The sequence below is a fragment of the Ruditapes philippinarum genome, unplaced genomic scaffold, assembly GCF_026571515.1.
Source record: "Ruditapes philippinarum isolate M1 unplaced genomic scaffold, ASM2657151v2 ctg245_1_1_1_1, whole genome shotgun sequence".
In the NCBI taxonomy this organism is placed as follows: Eukaryota; Metazoa; Mollusca; class Bivalvia; order Venerida; family Veneridae; genus Ruditapes; species Ruditapes philippinarum.
In genome coordinates, this window is record NW_026852039.1 from 25,310 (window position 1) to 51,962 (window position 26,653).

General features: G+C 34.5%; 1 protein-coding gene across 2 annotated transcripts; it reads left to right on the plus strand.

The window, feature by feature from the left end:
- The first annotated feature begins 808 nt into the window (after positions 1-808).
- Positions 809-25,204, plus strand: LOC132747683 (uncharacterized). Of its 2 annotated transcripts, XR_009628151.1 has the most exons (7): positions 809-909; positions 7,726-7,862; positions 9,943-12,291; positions 17,719-20,619; positions 21,084-21,215; positions 21,962-22,031; positions 22,386-25,204. XR_009628151.1 is itself a non-coding variant. In XM_060737174.1 (6 exons), exons 2-6 carry the CDS (start codon positions 7,742-7,744, stop codon positions 22,457-22,459), a joined length of 5,577 nt encoding a protein of 1,858 aa, XP_060593157.1. In that variant the 5' UTR covers positions 809-909; positions 7,726-7,741; the 3' UTR covers positions 22,460-25,204. The 2 variants fall into 2 exon arrangements, 1 of the variants encoding a protein (XP_060593157.1); XM_060737174.1 differs by lacking the exon at positions 21,962-22,031.
- The last annotated feature ends 1,449 nt before the right edge of the window (positions 25,205-26,653 follow it).

A 26,653-nucleotide genomic window follows, 5' to 3' on the forward strand; every position in this document is an offset into this window, starting at 1 on the left:
ATGTCTATCAACCGGTATATTAATCCGTTCCAATTTACACGCACTGCATTAGAAACATAAGGAATCGTACTAATTTACTGTCACATTGAATCATGTTTTTTATGATAGGCCCTATTGTTGATGTAACATTTCAAATATATTATGTCTATATAATATATCGGTATTCACGGCTTTTAGTAAATTATTATTATCAGCTGTGATGTAATATACATGTATATTTATATAACTATTTCTATTGCTTAATCAGTTGAGCCCCATCCGTCTTTCCAGGTTAGCACTTTGGAAGTAAGTGCTGATTCAATATCGCCATATAGAAGTAGTAGTGACATCTCGTGCCAGAGCATATGTAGCAAAAGGTGACTTGTAACGTTATCTATATGTCTTTGCTCGTAGCACATATTTCTTGACATGAGATTACAAACCTAAATAGATCTTGTTAATAACAATCCCAAACTTATCTGTAATTTTTCGCTCTCTGACTAGAACAGCATCTTATTCTAATAAGTGATAGAAAAAAATGCTGAATTGCTGATGCTATTCTAGTACAGAGTCTTTCTATTCGATAGACTCTGGACTAGTAGGAACTAGATCTAGTAGTCTCTTTCACGTTGACGCTGATAATGATTCGAGCATAATTTTTCATCTAGAACCTATAAAATCAAAAAAGTGAACACAACTATAATTACATTAAGTTTTCGTTATAATAATCAATTAGTTTGCCTTAGAATCACGTGCATTTGGAAAATAACAGCTGATTCGTGTTTCCCGCCATCAACGGATGTTATTCCCGGCATGCAGTGTCAGTAGTGCGCATGCGTGTTGATAGTATTGCAAATGGCGGCACTTGTTATTGTTCCATGGCGTTGAAGAAACAAGGTCATTTCTAGGAACGTTTTATCGCCTCCACAGGTATAATGCCTCCGCCCTAGTATAAAGAATACATTGATCTATGTCTCTCCTGTCAAAAAGAGCTGGAAATATATGCAGTTTTTGCTGTCAACTCTGTTAAAAATATCCCAAAATGCAGTATGTTGCACGGGTGAAAAATCCTGCAAAAATGGCCACCTTATACAGTATGTGGAAAATTTGCCTTGACAGTAAATGATATATTGTGAAATAACCTTGAATCACTTAATGAGTACATTATTTTGGATGTTGAACCCTAAATGTCAATCAAAATACCGTTGAAAATGTGTTGTAATACGTTTTGCAAAACGTGAATATCCCATGAAAACAAACATGGTGGACATGGATAAAAATACCTTCCCACCCGCTTAATGTCCTCATTGTTTAAGATGTTCATATATATTTATTGCAGCAGAACGTAGGTTATTCATAGACAATTTGTAAAGTTAAAGGGGCACAACCGTTTTTGATGAGTAGAGAAAGTTAAGTTTAAAAGTTTCATTCTGTCTCCCTATGGCTCCCTATATTGTGACATGAACACAAATTGTCCCAGTGTGTTTTGATTGATATGGGGAATGGAAACACTGAACAAATAATGACTTTTGTTAATGGGTCAACCAGTATGCATACATTTCATAGAAAAATGTGGTACATTATTACCTGTTAGCATAGATTTTGCGAGAAATTCGAAAACTGCTGATGCGACTTGGAACGAGCAACTGGAGATTCATACCATGTTATGTTCTTCCAAAAAGGCACATTCTCTTCCAGTATTTCCTGTTTCTTGTTGTGAAATGGTATTTTTTGTCAAGAAAGTGACATATTCAGACTTCCCGAAATACGTCGGTCCGACGGACATGTCCGATAAATTTTGATTAGGTCCGGCGATTTTTTTTATTCCGGATCGGTCTGACTGTCCAAGCCGCATGTATACAAAATGGCATCGCTAAAGGTGCCAAACGTGGGAAAAAACGAAAATCTACGTCAGCAGAGCGCGCAGTACAGTAAAAGGATGAAAAGAATAGATCTGAGACAAAATTTAATAAAAATGGAAGCAGGACCGTGAATCGATGGTGTTTGACAGGGATGAGATAAAAATGAGCTGTACGGACTGTGCTGATTTTTACGGCGAAAAAATTAAAACCTAAAAGTGTCTTAGAAATACAAACACAAGTTTTCCTTTGATTTTGATTAATTTTAATCGGTCTGACAGATATCGTTTCGGTCGAACAGATTTTCATGGTTTGTCAGACCAAATGTCTGACACTTTTTTTTAACTTTCGGGAAGTCTGCATATTAACAGAAATATAAGCCAACTGGAATGTAATTTGAACAGTTGTTTTCTATTAATATGTTCTTCTTTCATGTTGTCATTGTATGGATTAAATTATGATAATGGTATCAGTATATGTTTTAAACACCATGCTTACCATTTGACATGGCGCTTTACCAACTGTCAATTAAACACCAACATAAGGCCATTTATCTAGTCGTTCGTTGCTTTCCCTTTTTCCTGTCTTTGTCATGATGATAAGTTCATTCCTGACAATACACAGCCCTAATAATGTTAGTTACAATAATGTTTTTATTATTGCATTTTGACAAATAATAACTCTAAGGAATAAAATCAAAAGGTTGAAAATCTGGCGATGCAAGGGTAGGCAATTTCTAAGAGTTTGATAATTTGTTCTAGCCCTAGTGATCAAAGCAAAACTGACCGCCTAAAATTCATAATGGACCATCTCAGAATTTTTTTTAATGACAATCTTTTAGCAGTAGGGCTTAGTTTGCACCATCCTTCAGAAAAACAAAACAACACATGTTATTTACCTACCAGTTAAAGGCATTTTTTTTCTTGCCATCTGATAAATAAATGCCTTACTGGTCCAAAATTTTCATTTTATTACACACATAATTGCAAATTTTTTTTTAATGAAATACTTTGTTCTAGCTAAATTTGAAAGTGCAGAAATCTTTTTGAATTGATAGATTCTTTAATAATCACACTGGTACAAGAGATTATTGTCATTAACATGTGAATTTATATTTGTAGAGCTTATGTAATATAATATCCAAGAATGAAGATTTTCTTAATATTTGTGTTCAAGTAAGGCGACCCTACCTTTTGTCTTTGTTATGTTTTTTTCTGTATAATTTAGATGAGCACTAGTGAAGTTTAAACCTAACCATACACAAATGAAATAGTTTTCCAAACAGCCAGTTTCAGATGGGCCAGTTTTGCCAAGGTTAGAGTATCATCTCTGCCAACATTAGAGCTTAAATACAACTACTTCAGCTGTAAGTTCAGCATGTATGAATCCCAGAAAAAATACTCTATTAAAATTAAGAATGTGTTCCAAGGAACATGTTATCAAGCATTATTGAAATATTCCAAAGAAGCAAAAACAGAGACATTGACACCATAATATATATAAATAAAATATAAAACAACAAATATGACATTGTGATGAATAAAAAGAAATCACAATTTTGGCTTCCCAATACATGTGCAATTCTTCCAAATAAGACAGGAGCCGGACTCTTTCTAAATTCCCAAAACTCATAAAAGAAATTGCCAATATATGATTAAAATGTATCAGTTTCTTAGTGACAAATGTATAACTCAGATGTGTAAAATTTGAAAATGCTATACTCAACACCACTAATTCCGTGTCATCACTTATTTTACAGTAATGGCATATTTTCATGTGACCAGTGTTTAAATTGACAGAATTGACATATTTCATTCATACAACTATACAACAAAGTTTTTGTGCAAAATATTTTAAATCTCTAGATTTTTACGTAAAACAGAACAATATCTTACAAATTTCTGCAAAAAGCAATAATAGTCCATTAAATTTGTGCATATGTCTGAAACAATCATCATTTTCTAAATGTTCTTGTTTGTTGAAAAAAAAAATTTGAGTTACAAAGTAAGGATAATTTTAATATTAAAATTAAGCAAAATAACATGTAAAAATTTTAACTGAAACATGAAAAAACTGAACTGTAACACGATTACCGTGATTTAAATGATGAGTATACTGTTTTCAAAATGGCTGACATACGATATGGTCTGCGTTTGGTCCATTAAAATTGACTTTGACTGAATATATTGTTGTTTCCTTGTGCCATACAGCAGAAAATACCTATATGTTACAGCTTATGACAATTTTTGTACCATAATTTTTTGTTGTTGTTTTCTTTCTGGTTTCAAAGCGTTAAGTACCGTGAACAAAGAGGAGCACATTATAGTAGTCCCATGCATGCATGCATAATGAACATTTTAATATTTTTAGTTTATAATAATTCAAATTAAATACTCTGAATTAAAAACTAGTCTATAGATCTGCTTGATCACTGCCAACTGTTACATGCCTTTTCCTAGTGTCACCTGGGTCGGGCCTGATGGCGATAGATGCTTGTTTTTTCCAGTCTGTATAAAAAATCCGAATTCAACTAAAGCGCCGGTTATTACTGTTGGAGGGTAGAATAAACAATGTTGCACGAAACTTTTCCAAAGAATTGAAAAAGAGTATTCAAAATGTACATAGAAATTAGACTTGTTTTTGAAGAAGGCTCCTATTATTAGCTTTACTATAGATAGAAAATATGTGGAGAGCTGTCCTACTCACCCCAGCGATGGTGTTCGCGTCCAGATTTCAGATTAAAGTTTTGGTGCAGTAAAATATTTTTTACTATAACTTTTTCATTTTTAGCTCACCTGAGCATGCTCAGGGTGAGCTTTTAGGATCGATGATTGTCCGTCGTCCGTCTGTTCACATTTTGTTGTTAACACTCTAGGGGTCGCATTTTTGCCTCAATCATCATCAAACTTGGTCAGGATGCTTATCTAGTTGATAGCTCGGATGAGTTCGAACATGGGTCATCTTGGATTAAAAACTAGGTCACAAGAGCTAAAAATAGAAAAACCTTGTTAACACTCTAGAGGTCACAATTTTGCCTCAATCATCATCAAACTTGGTCAGGAAGCTTGTCTAGGTGATAGCTCGGATGAGTTTGAACATGGGTCATCTCGGATGAAAAAGTAGGTCATCGAGCTAAAAACAGAATAACCTTGTTAACACTCCAGCGGTCACATTTTTGCCTCAATCATCATCAAACTTGGTCAGGATGCTTATCTAGTTGATAGCTAGGATGAGTTCGAACATGGGTCATCTCAGATGAAAAACTAGGTCACAAGAGCTAAAAATAGAAAAACTTTGTTAACACTCTAGCGGTCACAATTTTGCCTCAATCATCATCAAACTTGGTCAGGATGTTTGTCTAGGTGATAGCTTGGATGAGTTCGAACATGGGTCATCTCGGATGAAAAAGTAGGTCATCGAGCTAAAAATAGAAAAACCTTGTTAACACTCTAGCGGTCACATTTTGGCATCAATCATCATCAAACTTTGTCAGGAAGCTTGTCTAGGTGATAGCTCGGAGAAGTTTGAACATGGGTCATCTCTGATGAAAAAGTAGGTCACTGGAGCTAAAAATAGAAAAACCTTGATAACACTCTAGCGTTCACATTTTTGCATCAATCATCATCAAACTTGGTCAAGATGCTTGTCTAGGTGATTGCTTGTATGAGTTCGAACATGGGTCATCTCGGATGAAAAAGTAGGTCACCGGAGTTAAAAATAGAAAAACTTTGTTAACACACTAGCGGTCACATTTTTGCCTCGATCATCATAAAACTTGGTCAGGATGCTTGTCTAGGTGATAGCTTGCATGAGTTCGAACATGGGTCATCTCAGATGAAAAACTAGGTCACCAGAGCTAAAAATAGAAAAACCTTGTTAACACTCCAGCGGTCACATTTTTGCCTCAATCATCACCAAACTTGGTCAGGATGCTTATCTATTTGATAGCTCGGATGAGTTCGAACATGGGTCGTCTCGGATGAAAAACTAGGTCACAAGAGCAAAAAATAGAATAACCTTGTTAACACTCTAGCGGTCACAATTTTGCCTCAATCATCATCAAAATTGGTCAGGATGTTTGTCTAGTTGATAGCTTGGATGAGTTTGAACATTGGTCATCTCAGATGAAAAACTAGGTCACAGGAGCTAAAAATAGAAAAATCTTGTTAACACTCTAGTGGCTACTGTTTTGATCCAAATATCCTGTAAATTGGTCTTAAAGTTTGTTTTGATGATTTCTATGTCAAGTTCGAACATGGGTCATCTTGGATGAAAAACTAGGTCACCCACCCAAATATTGAAAAACCTTGTTAACATTCTTTCTAGTGGTCACATTTTCGACTCAATTATCATCAAACTTGGTCAGGAAGCTTGTCTAGGTAATTGCTCGGATGAGTTCGAAATTGCATGTGAAACTCGGTCACCGGAGCTAAAAATAGAAAAATCTTGTTAACACTCTAGTTGCTACTGTTTTGATCCAAGTATCCTGGAAATTGTTCTGAAAGTTTGTTTTGATGATTTCTAGGTCAAGTTTGAATATGGGTCACCTGGGTAAAAAACCAGGTCACACTGCTCAAATATGGATAATCCTTGTTAACACTGTAGTGGTCACATTTTTGACTCACCTGTCATGAGACTTGGTCAGAATGCTTGTCTAGGCCATCCTTAAAAAAATGTTTGTTGCAGTAACGCGAAGATATAACCTTCAAACTTCAAATATACGTTCCTTTTCATCAACCACATGATGTCATCTTATGTGAAAAGGTTCATAACTCTAGAAGCAAAATTTTAAGAATTATGTCCCCTTGAACTTAGAATTTTCCTTAAAAGATATTAATTTTTACTCTTACTTCTTTATTTTTTAAGGGATCAACTGTTAATATATGTTCCCTTATCATCAACCACATGTTAGTGACAAGGTTATTAACTCTAGCACCAATATTTCAAGAATTATCTTCTCGTGAACTTAGAATTTTTCCTTAAAAAATGTTATTTTTTACGAACACTTCTTTATTTCTTAAGGTATGTAGTATAAATTTCATTTGAGTATTGATGGTTACATTCTGTAAATAAATACTGAAAATGGTTATAAATAAAAGCAAAAAATATCTCTACCGACAGTGCAAGTATTCCAAGTAACGTTATGTTTTTATTTATATTTATAAAAGCATGGATAGTGCAATTTTTGTTAGAAGTACAAGGATATTTTGGTTTTCTTACAGTTAATCATGAAAGTGGTACTGCACAGGTTGAATGCAATTGACAGTTAAAATGTAAATAATTTTTGTATGCATCATGCCTAATATAGTTACCTTAAGAGCTATTGTTAGACTTAGTGTTTTTGGGAAACCTATGTGGAAATTAATTCTTGTTTTAATCAAATGCAGGAGTTGCTAAACATGATAAGGGATTTAAATAAACCCTGGTCATTTGGGACAGTTTACAAATTTCCCATATTCTCCTTTAAATGATTAATTCAACGCTTACTCAGCATACAACCACCCAAACACCAAAAAATGTTAATACAACATGCTGTTCGATCGTTAACCTTAATAAAACGTCAAGAAATATTCTCACATAAAATTAAAAACTTTACCAAGAGTGTTAAACTGGCAAAATTTGTTATGCCTTATGGCCCATGTTTACTGTGTCAGCAAAGGTCTATGACACAGTCTCTTCTTTTACTACTATCTAGATCTTAATTTTATTATTTAAAGATTAGTAAAGGAAACTCACCTTAGCCCTATTATCATAATTATGGCACTGTCACAGACTTGTTACCTCTTCAACAGTTTGTCATCGGGTATTGTATTTTGAATTTGTATCTTTATTGCAGCTTGACAGCTTGATTTTAAAGAAATGTAAAACAAATGTTGTATTATTTCAGGCGACTTCAGTTGACGATGGGTCCTCAGGAGGACTACATTGAGACTGTGTTCACCTGTGAGGGAGATTACCACGATCCACATCTAAAGGATCGGCTTGAGGATTTCCAGAAAAGTCTAAAGGATCTCCTACTCACAGGTTTGTTAAACACACTTGTCACATTACTAAATTAATGACTTACGAAGAAAAAAATGTTTTTAGATAACTTTTTCTATTCTGACTATTCTGAGTTTGAAATAGCTTAAAGAGGACAGATTAGTGCTGATACTTATGAAGTGACATTATTTTTGTCAACTGCCTGATTGAATATATGTAATTGAAACTCATGGGTTCAATATTAACTAGCTCATAAAAGAAAATGGTTAAATTTTTGGCATGTTTGAAGTCTTAAAAGAAGGTAATCAGCTTGTAAATGTAATGTATAACCTGTAAAACCAGGCATCATATCTTCATTTCTGTGACAGAAGGTACTTTATGATAATCTATTGCAAAAATTTGTTTTTATGGTAAAATATAAATTTAAAACATTGTCAAATGTTAAAGGGAGACACAGGCAAAATTTTCATTTCTTAGTTTTGAAATTTTCATTCATTATTCTATAAATGTCCTCAAAATGAATACACTAAACAGTCAAAGGAACAAAACTTTTCTCCATATAAAGAATAAAATGGTGTTTTCCTAACTTGACCCGCGTGGGTCAGGTTAGAGCACTAAAATTTCACAATAGTTGTCACTCTGTACTCTGGAAACGTTAAAAAACATGTCAAATCAATTACTTAGACTTGTTTCAATCATACAATATCCACAATATTTGTTATTGTAACTTCCAGGGTTTGTTCAAATCGCACGACTTGTTTTTAAACTATTCAGTGATTCTGTTCGCGTCAAAATTTCGTTCAACATATATAGATATATTTAAACTTCAAACCCAAAATATATAGAATTTATACAGAAATTCATGTTGGGACTTTAAGAAATGTCATTTTAGGGTGATTTGAGTACAGAAAATCATTTTTATATTTTTGCCATTATTTTGCCTGAGTATCCCTTTAATTCTAAATTCAAAACATGTTGTATTCATTAAATACTTTCCATATTGAGCTAATGGAGACAGGTTATTGTAAACTTCACTTTTCTGTAGCATATTGAAATATTATAGTGAAATATATTTCTATATTACATTACAAAACTAAATTTGAGTTAGATTATGTAGAAAAATAGCTTTTAGGGATGTGGATCGTTGGATAAGTGATGATCCGATCCGAACCAAGATTCAGCACTTACGATTCACAAATCGAACCACAAATCTTTTGTTATCAAGACACCCATAAAAACATGTACATTAGTTATAAAAACATGTTTATTTAAAAAAAACAATACTAAACATTAAACATATAAAATATAAACTAGGTACATGTATATGTTTTTATTCTTTGGATGAGTATTTTTTTTTTTAAACCAATAACTTCCTAGCTTAGCATCGTGGTACATTGGTCTTTAACCGGCAAATTGTATTTGGGTAAACTTCATATAATTTATATTCAAATCGTATTTTTCCCGATTTTATGAGTGTGAGAAACAGTGAATGTATATAAAAAAATAAGATCGCGATCAACGATCTCTGGGCTTACGAATATTCAAACTCGATTTTTCATTTTGATTCGTGATTATCCGAGTACTCAGATACTCGCCCCAGCCCTAATAGCTTTTATATATAAATAAATAAAAGGAAAGTTTCATTAGAATTTAGAAATACAGTACTGTATATTGCATTGTACTTAAAATCCTGATAGCTGTAGGTACAGAAATATTGTGCTCTTGATATTAAAATCTACCAAAAGTCTTCATAACTTAAAGAATTTCTTGAGTATTAAAGTCATATTGAAGACATCATAACAAGGCAATAATCAGTAACAATTAATTCTAAATCATTCCAGAAACATAAAATGTTTCAATACCCTTGAAAATATTACTTGCAGTGTTTACAGTACTCTATGAAATATACATCACATTTTTCAATCTTACAAGAAACAAACACATACCTTTAAATTTAATAAATTTCACTTTTTACTATTTCAATTATATAATGATAAATTATATATATTTCTAAAATAAACAACTTTAATAATTATTCTATAAACTATATGCTGAAAGTAAAAATAATATTTTCAAAATTGTTTCTTAACATTGTAAGAAAATTCTATCCTTTATTTTTCAGATAAAAAGAAGCTGATTCTTAAAAAGGTTGAACCTTGGAATAGTGTCCGTGTAACTTTTAAAATCCCTAGAGAGGCTGCATCAAGATTGAAACAATTGGCTCAGCAGGGAAATGCCACTCTTAGGGATTTAGGTGTGCTTGCTGTTAAGATTGAGGATCAGAACATTTCCCTTACTATAGCAGGAAGAAATAATGAAAGAACTCAACTTGTGTTCAGAACAGGGGACGCAATCCAATCAACTACTCCATCAGTCTCAGTGTATAATACAAACTCACCATCATTAGATGAGCTTGGTCCACAAGGACCCGGACCTAGTCATGTAGATGTGACTAGTAAAAATATTGCGGATTATTTAAGACAAGGGCCTTCATTGTTAGATTCATTATTTAATCAGCAGATAAGTGAAAGACATGGGGAGGGTGCAAGAGCAAAAGTGAATAATATTTTATCAGAACATGGTATAGGGCAGCATAGAACATTTCAACAAACAGCAAGTAAACCTAGTCATCATAACAATCCATCGACTACAAGTCCATCAGTTAATTCTGTGAGTCCAAGTAGAAGTCCAGCAGGGCAAGCGGGACTCAAATTTCCACAGTTACCTGGTATGCCCCCTGGCCTACCACCTGGTTTACCGCCAGGGCCTCCTAGACATTCTTTAGACAACCTTCCCCCTCCACCCCCTTATCCTGAAGGCAGCTCATACATGAACATGAACAATCTCCAGAAGTTGCGGCTAAGCAGTGCAGGGGCTAGTCCACTCTTGGTAAACTTGTTGCAGAATGATCCTAGTTTGTCAAGTCTACTAGGGACGGGGAGATTGCCTCCAACTTTAGACCCAGATTTATTACAACCACCGAAGAAAAAGAGAAAACCAAGGAAACCTAAGGAAAAGAAGAAGAAAGAAGGGGAGTTTGTGTCAGCACCTAATGCTATTATACCAGGAACTTCTACAGAGCTTACAAGTGGGGCATCTTTAACAGCATCTTCACATTCAGCTTCAACAGTCATTAATCGTAACTTAAATCCCTCAGTGAAAGAACAAGGTTTTCAGAATGTTCCTCAGGCACTTTTACATGGTAAAAACTTACAGACTGAACAAATTGTGCCATTGACTAGTCCTGGTGTATGTCGGAAAGAAGAATGTGATACTGCTGGTAAGATAATAAATCCAGTTACAGGGCTTTTGGAGCCCATGGATTTATCAGACACAAGTCCAACTAAAAGTGAAGGTGATAAAAATTCTCCGCGATCTCTTACAAATAAGGTTGGGCTAACTGGGGAACATAGACTGGACAGTAAACATAAGGATATAGGTAACGCTGCAGAGCTTCAGGGTAGGTTAGAGAACCCCAATCAGGGCGTACAAAAACAGTTTACTGAACAACTAAATCCTCATAGTGTGGCTTCAAGTGAACACAGTTTTAAGCCTTTTAGTTCTAGTCACATAGGTGTTAACGCTTCAAGTGAACTTTTAATACAGAAACATTATACTGAAGGTGTAAAAAATGATATGTTGACAAAAGGGCGATTGAAAAATGATATAATGGCCTCTCATAGTAACTTAGAACAAATTGTACCAAAAAGTAAACATGATGTGACAAAAGAAAGGCCAGAAGATAAGTGTGATAACTTAAGTGCTTTGGAATTGAAAAAGAAATCTTTTTCTAGTAAGAGTGAAAACATACCTCAGGAACTTGACTCTAGATCTATTCCCCTTCAATTGCTCAATAAACCGTTGTTACAAGTGAAACATGACAGTATGATTAAATCATCTGGGTCACCAGATAGTAACGGAGACTCAGAGTGTTCAAATCTAGATACTCAGAATGGCCCTGACACTGGTAATCACCAGGGTCCTCATTTAGATGTGCGTAGTTACAATAATGACTCTGGTGTTGGCAGTTGTTCCGAGAGGTCAGATGATACACCGTCCGAACATGGAGATAATGACTTTAAATCTGGGAATCACAACTCATTTGAATGTGCCAAAACTCCAAATATAGATTCTCTAAAACAGGCTCCGCCACCAAATGCTAAAAGTATGATAGTAGGTTATGCTCTCGAAGAAACTCAGAAAAACCACAAGTATATGTCTGAGAAGGCAATATTGAACTCTGTTTTTGAAAGGGTGAAAATGAAAACTGAAAAATTAGATATGTGTTCTACTAGTCAATCACAACAGCTACATAACAACAGATCAGATGAATCATTACAATTTGCCAACAATGTAGAGAACAGAGTAAAACAGGCAGTTTATGAAAGCATTCATAGAAAGAGCCCAAAAATGTCAACGGGTTTACCAAACTCGTTGCAACATGCAGCTGAAGGGCAGTTTCCTATGCAAGGTAGGTTGATATGACATGAAATAACTTACTAAACAAGCCCATCCTAGAAAAGATTTCGCATGTTTTAAGTTAGCGCTTTTCGCGGTAGGCATGATTCCGCAAATCTTTATAGCCGCGAATATGTCACTTATAACAAATCCGCGCGAACATTTCTAGCTTCAACCAAATATAAACAAAAACGTGCAGAATATTTATTATAATCTAATTACACACACAAAAACAACATATAAACGCAGGTGCTATAGAAATGTGTATTTAAAGAAATATGTATGTATGTTATAGATACCTGTTTGGACCCTGAAGAAAATAAATTGTCAATTATTAGTAATTATCATGCTTATTGACGTTATTCGGTAGTCACAACGTATACAAAAGCATTTACAGTTTGCGTGCATTGAATGGCTTGGATTTTATTTGCTTGGAGTAGGTGTAATCCTTTGTTAAAAGTACAATAGCGATCAAGTGCTACATTGATAAGCAGCTGTTATGTTGTTATAATAAAAGCGATGTACAGTCCGATACTGTGTAAAAAACGTATCGACATTTTGAAGATAAAGTCAGTTATGATTCAAATGAGAATAAAAGCTTACAGGTTTGACTATATCTTAATTAATCACATAATGAAAAACGTAAGGGAATAAGATAAAAGTATTCACGGAACAACTGTCTGTGTTCGACCAGTCAATAGATGAAAAGGTATTGTCAAAAAAAGAAAAATAATTAAAAGTACCCAACAGGCGAGGACATGTATCAAAAACGTAGCCTCTTAAGGCCGTAGTGATTTAATATTCGCGAAATTCACGGTTACTACAAATCCGCGAAAGTTTGTATCCGCGAAAATGCCGACGTTGTGAAAAAGCGAAATATTGTATCCGCGAACATTTCTAGGAATACAGTATATTATATTTAGCTTTTTCTCATACCCATGCCACTTTTTGAAACTCCTAAAAATGGTATTGCACTGTTGTGCATTTATTCTGATAATATATAAACATAGCTGATTTTGTTTGTCTATTTGTTCGGGATTTTGTCATACCGACACAGTATAGGTCATATGGTGACATTCCAGCTTTACTGGTGGAGGAAGACCTCGGGGTGCCCTTCATTGCATTATTTCGGATAAGAACGGGCAACTGAGTAGAACCAGTGACATTCCATAAGCTAGCTGGATAGCTTCCTAACATGAAAGGATTTAAAGTTCCTGTCGGGATTCGAACCCACAGCGGTGAGGGGCAAGTAGTTTGAAGTCAACGACCTTAAACAAAGCTGAAAGAAAATGCTAAATTAAGTGTTGATAAGTGAGTCAATGTAGTAGTTAGATGCACTTAGTATATCATGTATATGTACACTGACAGTACAATGATATAATGGTCTTATTCAGTCTTAAGGTATTTGTACAGTGCTGTAATTAATTATGTCTCTCAAAATTTTTGGAAGACATTGTTTTTGCCTTCGCCGTCTTTCTGTCCTTTTGTTCGGTTGTCCGGCTGTCCGCATTAAGCCCTTCACAGGTCAAACTACTGGTGGGATTTCAACCAAACTTTACAGGAGTGATCAGTACCATCCCTAGTTGTGCACAATACCGCCATGTTCCGCTTCACTGCACAAAATGGTCGCCAGAGCAAAAAATAGAAAAATCTTGGCCGGCCTTCACAGGTCAAACTACTGGTGTGATTTCAACCAAACTTTACAGGAGTGATCAGTACCATACCTAGTTGTGCACATCACTGATATGTTTCGCTTTGCTGCACAAAATGGTCGCCAGAACTTAAAATAGAAAAATCTTGTTCGGCCTTCACAGGTTAAACTACTGGTGGGATTTCAACCAAACTTTACAGGAGTGATCAGTACCATCACTTGTTTTTGCATGTCATCGGCACGTTCCACTTCGCTGCACAAAATGGCCGTCAGAACTTAAAATAGAAAAATCTTATCCGGCCTTCATAGGTCAAACTAATGGTGGGATTCCAACCAAACTTTACAGGAGTGATAAGTACCATCCTTAGTTATGGACAAAACCAGCACCCTCCGATTCGCACGCAAAATGGCTGTCAGAGATATAAATAGAAAAATCTTGTCTGGCTTTCACAGGTCAAGCTACTTGTGGGATTTCAATGAAACTTCACATGAGTGAGTTTTGCAGACATGTTTTTGTGACAAGAATGCTTCTAGTTAATCTTAACTAAAATCAGGTTAGGTCTGTGCATTCAGGCCGTCTGATGTGCAGAGGGCAAGTTTGACCTTCTTCAGGGCAAGGTCACAATGTGGTCATTTTGTATCAATTTCAAAATTTTGTTTCTTAATACCAATAATGGCATTAGAAAGAAATTAAAACTGTTTGGCAGAAATATTACTTATAATGAAATGATGTGTATAACACATGTTTGGGCTTCTTTAGATCAAATTTGGCCTTGCCCCGGGGATTAATTCTTGATTTATATAGATTTATATAGGAAAACACATTGTACTTCCATTGTGAAACTGCGATGTCTAGAGCTGAGATATTAAGCTTTTTGCATTGCCTTACTGACTTTAACAAAACTGATATGAATCATGCCCCTTGGTTCAATATTGGCCCTGTCCCAGGGGTCACTTGATTTATACAGAATTATATAGGGAAACATATATGAGACTGACTGTGTGAATCTATAAATGATGCCCAGTGCTTAGATATTTAGCATGTAACTTCACTTTATGGACCACAAATTAACTGGTATTAATCATGTCTTTTGGGTCAGTATTGACCCTTCCCCAGGGGTCACTTAGTTGATAAAGTCTTGTGTGAGAAAACACATTTCAATCTTATTTTGTGAAATTACAATGCCAAGAGCTAAAATACTTGAGCATTTTGCATTACCCTGTGAACCTCTGCAAAGCTGATTATGCCCCTGGGATCAATATTGACCCATCCCAGGGTCACTAGATTTATATCAACTAACGAAGGAAAGATATTTAAGTCTTAGTCATGTAGCATCAGTTTGCAGATTTCTGAGAAAGTTATTTTAATCATGATGATATGGTCAAAATTGGCCCCTGCCCCGGGAGTCACTTGTTTTAGGCCAGCCTTAAAATGATCTTTGTTTTTCATGCTTGTTTGGGTAGGGTAGGTAGGTTGGATTAAAAAAAAATATATATCCAATTTTTTTTTCTATATTAAATGATAGTGATTGCTTAGCGTCTGTTTAAAGTTTAGAACCATATTTTCAAAATTTTATTCAACATTATATTATCCCAGTTTGTATAGCTACAATTTAAAAAACATGAGACAGATATACCTGTTAAGATGTGATTCTCATTGACAGATTCTGCTTCCATGTTTTAATAGTAAAAAATAATTTTTCTTTTGTAAGGCAATTAAATTTCTTGGGTAGCTGTGATTTTTGTGGGTAGGTAGTGGAAGGGGAAACAAACAATATTTTGTTTTAGGCCTTAAAGATAAAGTATAGATAAAGTAAAGTTGGCTTAAATGTGTTGGACGTGATGACAATATATTGCGGCTCCAGCTGAAAGCTCCAAAGTCCGGATTGATCATTGTGATTTGATTTTAGCATACAGTCCATAACTTTGTCATTGATGAATGTAGTTTGAAAGTTATGTATGAATGATGGCATATTAAGATGATGTGTGTCATTGTAGGTTAGAGGTCAAGGTCACAATTTACTTCAAAGGAAATTTTCCATAAAAGTACATTGATATTTATCAGCAGTAATGTTTTGTCATTAGTGAAAATAATATTTGAATGATTTGGCAGACTTGTCAAGGTCAAGGTCACACTTAGTTTTAAAAGTCCTGATAAAATTGTGAAAAAATGGTTGGTTAGGACTATGACCTTATCTTAAATCATAAAATGGATGGTTTTTGAAACAATTTTGCATTAATGTGTGGCACACTGAGATGATGTGTCACATGCAAGACCAGTTTTGGAGCTCAAAAGTCAAGGTCACACTTGGAATTCAAACGTAATATTTTTAAAAGCCCATGCATGATTTTATCCTGTCGGCAATTCTGTCATTCATTCAGGGGTTTTAATTTAACATTGCATGAAGATTATATTTAGTGCACCAGCTCAATGGTCAAAAGATGACAAACCCATATCACTGTCAAATAATTTGACAGATTTTAAAATTACTTTGCATAAGTATTTGGAATTGTGACATACTTTTGTTCAGATTTAGTACTGATATTTACATGTTTGACATATAAATATTGTGCAAATTTAGTCTTCACTAATAATATATAAAACCAAACAAGATTTTCAATTGTCTGATTTTAAAGCATACTCATAAAATATGTGGATCTTTCAATTTGTATGCAGATGCTACTTGACAAGTCCTATCAAAAACACCAATTTTAGGTCAAGTTCAAAGTCACTGTTACTTTAACAGGAAAACCTTATAATTATGTCTCCCAAAATTTTTATTGGGAGACATATTGTTTTTCCTTTGCTGTCTGTCCATCCGTCCGCACAAAGCTTGTGGCCTTCACAGGTCAAACTACTGGTGGGATTTCAACCAAACTTTACAGGAGTGATCAGTACCATCCCTAGTTGTGCACCTCGCCAGCACTTTCACCTTCACTGCACAAAATGCCCTCCAGAGCTAAAAATTGAAAAATCTTGTCCGGCCTTCACAGGTCAAGCTACTGGTAGGATTTCAATAAAACTTCATATGAGTGATCATTACCATCCCTATTTGTGTATATCGCCACCATGTTCTACTTTGTTGCACAAAATGGCTGCCAGAGCAAAAAAATAGAAAATCCTGTCTGGCTATCACAGATTAAACTGCTGGCGTGATTGCCACCAAAATTCACAGGAGTACAATACCATCCCTAGTTGTTTATACCACAGCATGTTCCGCTTTGCTGTACAAAATGGCCGTCAGAGCTATAAATAGAAAAATCTTGTCACTTGTCCTTTCACAGGTCAAGCTACTGGTGGGATTTCAATGAAACTTCACATGAGTGAGTCAGTGTGACAACACATAGTTTTAGGAGACATAAGTTTTCGTGACAAAAACCCTTCTAGTTGTTCATTACAATACATCAGACATTCTTTACTGTGCAGTGTCACAGCATCTTCCACTTTTCTCAGTCAGTGATGGATAATTTTTAGTTTGTCTTCTTGCATTTACTATCCAGCAATGAGAATAGAAGAGGGTGAAGTTATTTGACTGCTGTTGTTGCAAGTGTAGATTAAGTGATAATAAAATGTATTGACTCTGTGTTTGTCTTTAAGAATTTAGTGCACTCATCCTATCCTTACCTGTTAAAGGCTGGGCATACATTTAGGTAATTTATAACTTCAACAGTATTGGAAACAATGAACTTCATTACTCTTGTCTATTTGTTAAACAAGTAAATTAGTGAAATTTATGAGTATTTTTTCATGTTTATAAATTACAATTTCATGTTTATACCTTATTTCAGGTTCAGAGTCATCTATGCAGAAAAAGAAATCTAGCCCACGTAACAGCCCAAGAGGTAATTGTAGCCCACGCAATCCTGGTAGTCCACGTAATCCTGGCAGCCCAAGGGGAGGTGGAAGCCCGAGAAGCTCAGAACAGACCCAACAAGGAGGTAACAGTCGTCAGTCATTCCGAACCAGCCAAGATGTTCCTGCACACATGGCATCAAGGGAATCTCACAGTAAATCACCATTTAGTGAATTAGGAAAATCTGAACAAAGGCGATCACCTTTTCATATGTTGTCTACATCACAATCTGTAGCAGGCATGTCTGGTCACATGAATCATGTTGGTGTTGAACCACGAACAGTGTCACCACAGTGCAATATAGACAGCATAGCTCTCTTCAAGTCTTTTGAAGCATATGCTCAGCCTCATTTTAGCCAACTCATGGCTGCAAACAAAGACCCTGGCTTTCTTCAAAAGCTAGAAGAACTAAAACCTTTCTTTCAGAAATTGCAACAACATGCAGCTGCACGTTCAGCTGCAACCTCAATAGCAAATGGTCTTGAGACTTTGAACCATACTACACGAGCTTCACCTTCAAAAGGTCATGTGTCAAAATCAAGTGTTGGTTCAGCTGTGACTGAGATAGTTCATTCTGCCAGTGAAAGTCCTTTGATGCCAAATAGTTTACATGCTGGTCAGTGTAATACAAATGTGCTAACATTAAAAAGTGAAAAAGAAAGTAACAGTGTACATACAAAAACAAACAAAGTTGTGACAGAGGAACAAAAAATTGTTACAAGCGTTTCATCGCGACGTTCATCTCCTGGAGCTGCAACAAGCACCTCTGTTTCAATGCATTCTTTTGATTCCTCATTACCTCCACCAAAGAGACTTACTGAGTCTGTGCAGAAACTGTTTCCATTACCATTATTAGACACTTCTCTACCTCATGCCAATCGCAGATCTCCGTCAAGTAGTGCCTCTGTGACAAGAACAAGTTCAGGTCACATGGCATCAAGTAATGCAAATACACGGGGATCCGCTCCATTGATGTCAACTTCATTTTCAACATCAAACACACGAAATTTCCTTCCAGAAACTTCAGTGCTTGATATTGATACGATCACTCCATCTATAACGGCGGTAAGCATTGGACCAATAGACTTTCAAAGTGATACCTCTCGAAAACTTGGTTTAGATGCTATAAATTTAGATCATAAGAGCAGTATGCCACCTTTGTCATCAGTGGACTCTCAACCAGTAAGCATGTCATATCCAAGTGTTGTGTCGTCCTCGGCTACTAAATTAGTGCCAGCTGTAACTGGTTCAATACCTTCACATAAACTAGGAGATTCTAGTGGTAATTCACTTCAGTCAACAGTAACTAAGCATAATGGTACTAAGACTGAAACATCTCCTTACTCTAACTTAGTAAGTAGTGTTAATGAATTAAAAACCTCAGTGTGCAATAGTGAAACCAAAATGGCAGGCAATAGTATAGTGCAGTCTAAGAGTAATAACTGTCAGACTTCCTCATCAGGATTAGGCCCCCCTATTCTTCATCCTCAAACAGTTCCTTATTCTGTTAAATACCCTGTCCAGTTGAATAAAGACATACCAAAAAGTACTTCTTCTCAAATGGGTTTGTCTGAAATGCTTCAGGAAACAGCAAATATGCCTGTTCCTGCAACAGGGACTACAACAATATCACAACCAGTTCTACAAATAAAAACATCTGTAGCAGTTACTAGTGTAAGTTCAGGGCATGGTACATCAGTGTCTAGTAATGTAGTTGAAAATATAAAATCTAATGTTGAAACTTATTCAAGTGCAAAAAGTCCAGCAACAGAAACTAAACAAAAGCTAAACTGTGATGAAAAAAGTGAAAAGCAAAAAGATTCATTAAATGCAGGGACTAAAGTTGGTGCAGATGATTCAGATATACCTAAATTAAAACGTCAACCGAGCCTTAATTTTTCTATCAAACCTGGGCCTGTCGTAAGGTCCACATTGAGCAGTGATTCATGTGATAGCGATTTAAATAGATCGCAAGATTCTTGCTCATCTAATAATTTGACTCCTCCAGTTCTTATAGCAGTTTCAGAAATACAAGATGTGAAAATAACAACAGAAAAAGATCCATTGACAGTGAAATCTGAGCTTGAAATTCATTCTGAACATAAAAATTTAACAAATACATCTATTAATATACAAACTCCAGCAGGGTCTGGGGCGAACACAAAGATTGAAATTGTAAGTGAAGTTGTTAATGAACAAACAGTTGTTGTGAATGAAGATAAACCGCCTTCACTTATAGTAAACAGTGATCCTAGTATTCTTAGTGGCATTAATTCTATTCATGAAGACTCGGAGTCATCTCAATCAGCTGTGGGAGTACAGAGACAAAAATCACAAAGAAAAAGGAGAGCATCTTCTGAAAGTGTTGAAGATAAGCCTGGAGAAGCTCCTAGACAGTTAAGAAGTAGAAAAAGAACTAATCCTAATGAAAATGATGGTCATACTTCTGAAGATGCAAAGAAATTAAAAATAGACCCTAATACTGAACTGTCAAATAAAGCAGAAAGTGCTAAAGATAAAAGTGTGCTAAGTGCTAAACCAACTTATGTAAGCCCAGTTCAAGAAAGTAAAACTTTAGATGAAACTAATACTCAAACTGAGTCTATTAAAGCTGGACTTAGAACTCGGACAAATTCCAAGAATATGCAGGAAGACAAGACAAAGCCCATGGCTGCACGAGAAAGTCGGAAAGATAGTAAAGTAGTTGCTGGGAAAGGTGTGGTAGAGAAAAAAGCTGAGGTATCAAAAATAGAGGAAATGAAGCGTAATCAACAAACAAGGCGAAATAGACAGTCACCATCTGCACCAGCATTGGAAAAACAGACCGGAACTAATGGTATGATGCAGTCAAATATTGATAATCTTAAAGCCATTTCAAATATATTTGTAAAAAAATCAAAGTTTTTTTTTGCATCAAAAGTTCTATGAATATTGTAATAGTGCTGTTAAGTTTGTACTCCCAAAATGATTGAAATTACATTGTAGCAAGTAACCATTATTTTTAAAATCATTACATTTTTTATATTAGTTTTTGTTTGTAACAGAACTGTATTTATTGTATGTTGAGTTTATTTCAAATTTTTATTGTATATTCAAGGCTTTATTTTGTAACCAATTCTACATCAAAACATGTTCATCTTTCTAATATTTTTGCCAACTGAATTTATTTGGTATCTTGTGTCAGCTTTTGCATGCAGACATTAAATTTTGTTTCTAGAATGCTGGTTAAGTATTAATTATTATTAAAGCACATCCTTCATTTAACTCTGATGATAAAAATTGTATTTTCAAATTTTACAGTTATAAGGGAAAAATCTCCATTGCGAGGAAGTCGAACTAGAGGCCGCAACTCTCCGGTAGTAATGGAGAACTGTGAAGAGTCCCAAGAAAATAAACGTACCACAAGATCTGCTAAGTCTAAGGAAACTAAAGGTATGACTCTTTTAAAAGTATTTCACTCCAGACAGGAAAGTGTTGGTTTTATATAGAAAAAAAAACCACTTATGAGAGGGCTTCCTGCCCTTGTTTTTGTACAACAACAAAAAAGAAAAAAATTAATATGATACCAGTAATGCTTATAAATTAATATAAAAGATGTATAATTTAAGATGGTTATTTCTCATTAAACTTAAACACTTTCTTCATTAGATTTATAATTTGGCACTGCAGGGAAGTTATATTTTATATTCAGTTTAAAACAGATTTTAAAGATGCTCAGCTTTGAAACTCTTTCAAGCTTTGGTTAGGGACAGGCATGAGGTTATCGTAATTATTTGCAACTATTATACAATTCAGAACTGTTTCATGTTGTTTGTATTTATATTTCAAACTTTGCTGATTTTAATATCTGGTTCTATGAAAATAACCTCAAGACAATATTTGTGAATGCCTTTTATAAATGCTTAATGCAATAAAATGTAATTGTGTACTTATTACATGCTTTGCAGTGGAAAGAGAAATTATATTTGTCACAGTGAAATTATTATTTGATAATTTTCACTGTAGCCAGCCTATATTTAAATGTGGTTGAAAATAATATTTCTTAACTAAATGAAATTATCAACAGAAGTAAACTCTGTTGTATGTAAACTTTTCTTTAGGGGAAGCAAGTAAATAACTGCATACATTGTGTTAAAAATGTAACAAAATTCGAGAAATTTTACAGAACTAAATTTCAGCATTGGTACGGTGACGTTGTAATGTGATGACTTCATGAAGAGGAAGGCATGACGTTACGCGGCAAAACAAGTAAAAATGACTTAAAATCAATAAAAAAGCATGAAATAAAAACGAAAATTGTTTGTTTTCCATGAAAGATTGAAATATATTTCACTTGTGAACACTAGCTACGCCACTCGTGAAAATATTGCATCTGGTGGCCACTTAGTGAAATATATTTCGATCTTACATGCAAAACAAAACAAATATCCTCTTACATATTTTGGGGGAAATTGTAATTTTATCAAGTACAATTTTGAAAATGGTTCAAAGTACTTGTAATCATTATCGAAATGGATTACATGTAGACGTAATCGACCACATGTCTGGTCAGGAATAATAGAACAATTTCAGATTGAATATTGATCTTTTATTTTTTTGCAGATGGATCAAACGCCCAAACAGGAAAAGTCACATCAGTAAATAAACGTCGTAGAACGTCACAAGATCACAGGTAGCAGGAATTAAAGAGATGGAAGTTGATTTATGATTATCAGACGGGTGAAAATTGTTAAAATGTTACAGAATAGTATTGAAGCTCAAATGTTGGAAATTGAATTCTTATATTCAGTGCTCTTATACGTGTAGTTGAGGAGTTATGATGGAAGAAGTTGATAGTGAGCAGAGTTGTTATAGATATATGTTATTGTAATAGATAGGTAACACAAGTGGTGATCATAAGTTGTTTCTAGTGCTAAACATTAAGGGAAATCAGTGCAGGGATGTGTACCCTCAAAGAAAAACAACACAATACTGCTGCAGTGCAGTGCAACAATTTTATTTGAAGAAAAATGCTTAGAATAAATAAATATGTTTCGAAGCTGCCATGGAATGCAAGCTTCTCTCAAGTGTGATACATTTGCTTTATTAAGCACAGGAGGCGGACTTTATATAGCGCTATCACATAGTTAACATATGAAATATGTATACAAATGCTCATGGTCACGCATATTTTTCATCAATCATTTTGTGTTTTGTTTTCCCATATTACCTGTCATAGAGTTGTTAATAGATAAAATATGAGACATTTCTCAGACAGATTGATCATTTTTTCATACATTTTTTCTTTTCTTTTTTTTTTTTCTTACCTTGTATATAGCATCTTTGTAAATTGGCAGTAGAAAAAAAATGCAGTCACTTTGTTATATTTTTTCATTTAAATGCTTGTAAATATAAAGATGTAAATATGTATGAATGTTAATCATATTTAAGTATGTAGACGTAACATGAAAATAAAAATGGTGAATATTCCTTTATTATTTGTCGTGGAAAGGCGAGTTTTTCATGGCCATTTTGTGATTTTTTTGTTACTTTATCATTTTAGAGAGATTTAGATTAAAGCATCATATAATTGATTCTTGTTACTGATGTATAGTGTTGAGAAATATATTGGATATCTATACATTAACTGTGTTATTTAAGACTTTTTTTCTTTAAATCAAAATAGACTTGTGTAGTGTGTAATGTTTTTTGTATCTGTAATTTTGTGTACCCATCTTGTGTCCCAAAAGTTTCTTATTTCTTACTGACTTCATTTGTTAGGGTTTCTTTTCCAGAATTTTATCATTTTTTTATCAATATGTAAGCTAAATGACTCTATTACATGAATGAAATAAAAGTTCCCTTTTCAATTATATTGTTTACAGCTGAGTGAATTCTTTAACTGACTATAAAAAGTTTATGAAATTGTATCATGTATTTTACAATGATAAATGAATTTGCCCGTAATTTATATATTAGATTTTTATTAAAATTTTGAAATATTATCTATACACATCATGAGACTTACAATTATGTATATTTTAGAGTAATAATTTCTCTGTTTGAAAAAAAAAATCACAACTTGAAATATGTGCTAAATGGACAGTTCAGCTGTATAGTTTACATCTTTTATATTGCATTGATATATTTATTGGATGTTTGATAAAGAAAGTTATTTTGCCTCTATATACCATTGGAGTAAAGAAGCATCTATAAAATCATTGTAGAAAATCAATGTTTACTTTTTACTATCCAAAATTAATGTTTATTGTTTACTATCCAAAATTAATGTTTATTTTTTACTATCCATAAGAAAGATTTATTTTCAATGATGTAAAGACCACAAACTGTATTTTCAATTATGTAAAGACCGCAAATGAAGATAACTCTGGTTGAAATAAGTTCATCACATTAAAGAAAATTCAATTGAAATCATGTTGCCAATCAAAAAAAAAATGTGCAGAATGAAAATACAGCATAGTCACAAAGGTTGTGCCAACCTCATTTTATGATCAGATAACACAATAGTCCTATAGTTTGAGTGCATATTTTTGATAAGATAGTGCAAACTAACCCCAGTGCATGTAACTTAGTTGCTTGAAAAATCATATAGCTCTGAGATTTAATGTTGGAACAGAATGGAAATGATGGGTCTAATATAGTTTTGAGATTTAATGTCGGAACAGAATGGAAATGATGGGTGTAATAAATATATAATATATATATGTTGCTAAAAGTAGTAAACTAAACAGTTAATCTTGTTCAAGAATTGTTGTTTGTTTTCTTTGTTGCATTGAAACTGGTGACTGGTCACACTTACTTTAATTCACTTCTTGTATAGGTGAAAGTTATTCCTTCTGCCAGAAGTTACAACATGTACTATTATACTAGTTACATACCATGTAGTTTTTTTTATGAATTTCTGTCATTTTTACACTAAAGCTGTTCATACCTGTTTGTGATTAATTAACTGTAGTTATTTAATTCTTATATTTTGAAAATATAAGTCCTATCATCACATTGAGGTCTTATTTTATTTAGAAAATAACTAATTGTTAATCCAGTAGATGTTAACTTAACTATAAACGTCTTGCTATTAAGTGGTCACAACTACATGTAGTTACAGAGTTTGGGAAGGGAAAACGTTAACTTAACAATAGATGTCTTGCTGTTAAGTGGTTACCACTACATGTATTTATCGAGTTTGGGAAGGGAAAACAACTTTACATGCTATCACATTCTCAAATCTGGTTCAAATAAATTCATACATATATTTCTTCATGTTTTGAAAAGGTTTTTCAGGTGTTCAGCTGTTAATTTACTGATGATCTGTTAAAGAAATTCATGTTGTTGGATATAACTTCTATTATCTATGCATACACAAATTAAAACAATCCTTTGAAACAGAAATAACAAACTAAAGCATTGACATTTCCAAAACTTCAAAAACCTTTGGTTTACATATGGAACAGGTATGTGAATAGGTACCAGAAATTGTGTATCATTATGGTATTTTTGGTATATTTGTATATAAAATTGTAAAAAACTAACGAACAAAAGGCGCAGTATTAATAGATATTTACTAAAATTTATCAGATAAACATTAGTTATACATTTATACAGTCAGGGGTGGGTGGTATGGTAGGGAGAGGTGAGGGGCTATGTTCCTGCTCTTATTATGCCCCCATTTCGAAGAAAAGGGGGTATATTGCTTTGCACTTGTCGGTCCGTCGGTCCGTAGACCAAATGGTTTCCGAGTGATAACTAAAGAACCCTTAGGCCTAGGAACTTCAAACTTGGTATGGTGATTGGTCATGACCAGTAGATGACCCCTATTGAATTTGGGGTCAAGGGGTCAAAGGTCAAGGTCACATTGACCTTGTAAGCAAAAACGGTTTCCGATCAATAACTAAAGAACCTTAAGGCCTAGGAACTTCAAACTTGATATGGTGATTGGTCATGATCAGTAGATGATCCCTATTGATTTTGGGGTCAAGGGGTCAAAGGTCAAGGTCACATTGACCTTGTAAGCAAAAACGTTTCCGATCAATAACTAAAGAACTTTAAGGCTTAGGAACTTCAAACTTGGTATGGTGATTGGTCATGATCAGTAGATGACCCCTATTGATTTTGGGGTCAAGGGGTCAAAGGTCAAGGTCACATTGACCTTGTAAGCAATAATGGTTTCCGATCAATAACTAAAGAACTTTAAGGTCTAGGAACTTCAAACTTGGTATGGTGATTGGTCATGATCAGTAGATAACCCCTATTGATTTTAGGGTCAAGGGGTCAAAGGTCAAGGTCACATTGACCTCTTTGGTAAAAACGGTTTCTGATCAATAACAAAAGAACCCTTAGGCCTAGGAACTTCAAACTTGGTATGGTGATTGGCATGACCAGCAGATAACCCCTATTGATTTTGGGGTTAACGGGTCAAAGGTCAAGGTCACATTGACCTTGTAGGTAAAAACGATTTCCGATCAATAACGAAAGAACCCTTAGGCCTAGGAACTTCAAACTTGGTATGGTGATTGGTCATGACCAGCAGATGACCCCTATTGATTTTGGGGTTAAGGGGTCAAAGGTCAAGGTCACATTGACTTTGTAGGTAAAAACGGTTTCCGATCAATAACTAAAGAACCCTTATGCCTAGGAACTTCAAACTTGGTATGGTGATTGGTCATGACCAGCAGATGACCCCTATTGATTTTGGGGTTAAGGGGTCAAAGGTCAAGGTCACATTGACCTTGTAGGTAAAAACGGTTTCCGATCAATAACGAAAGAACCCTTAGGCCTAGGGACTTCAAACTTGATATGGTGATTGGTCATGATCAGTAGATGACCCCTATTGACTTTGGGGTCAAGGGGTCAAAGGTCAAGGTCACATTGAC

Bases quoted from the DNA above. Each gene is read 5' to 3' on its own strand.
- LOC132747683 (XM_060737174.1), top strand. From the start codon at position 7,742: ATGGGTCCTCAGGAGGACTACATTGAGACTGTGTTCACCTGTGAGGGA. The intron at 12,292-17,718 runs GTAGGTTGATAT...ACCTTATTTCAG, and splicing joins AGGGCAGTTTCCTATGCAAG to GTTCAGAGTCATCTATGCAG. The intron at 21,216-22,385 runs GTATGACTCTTT...ATTTTTTTGCAG, and splicing joins TAAGTCTAAGGAAACTAAAG to ATGGATCAAACGCCCAAACA.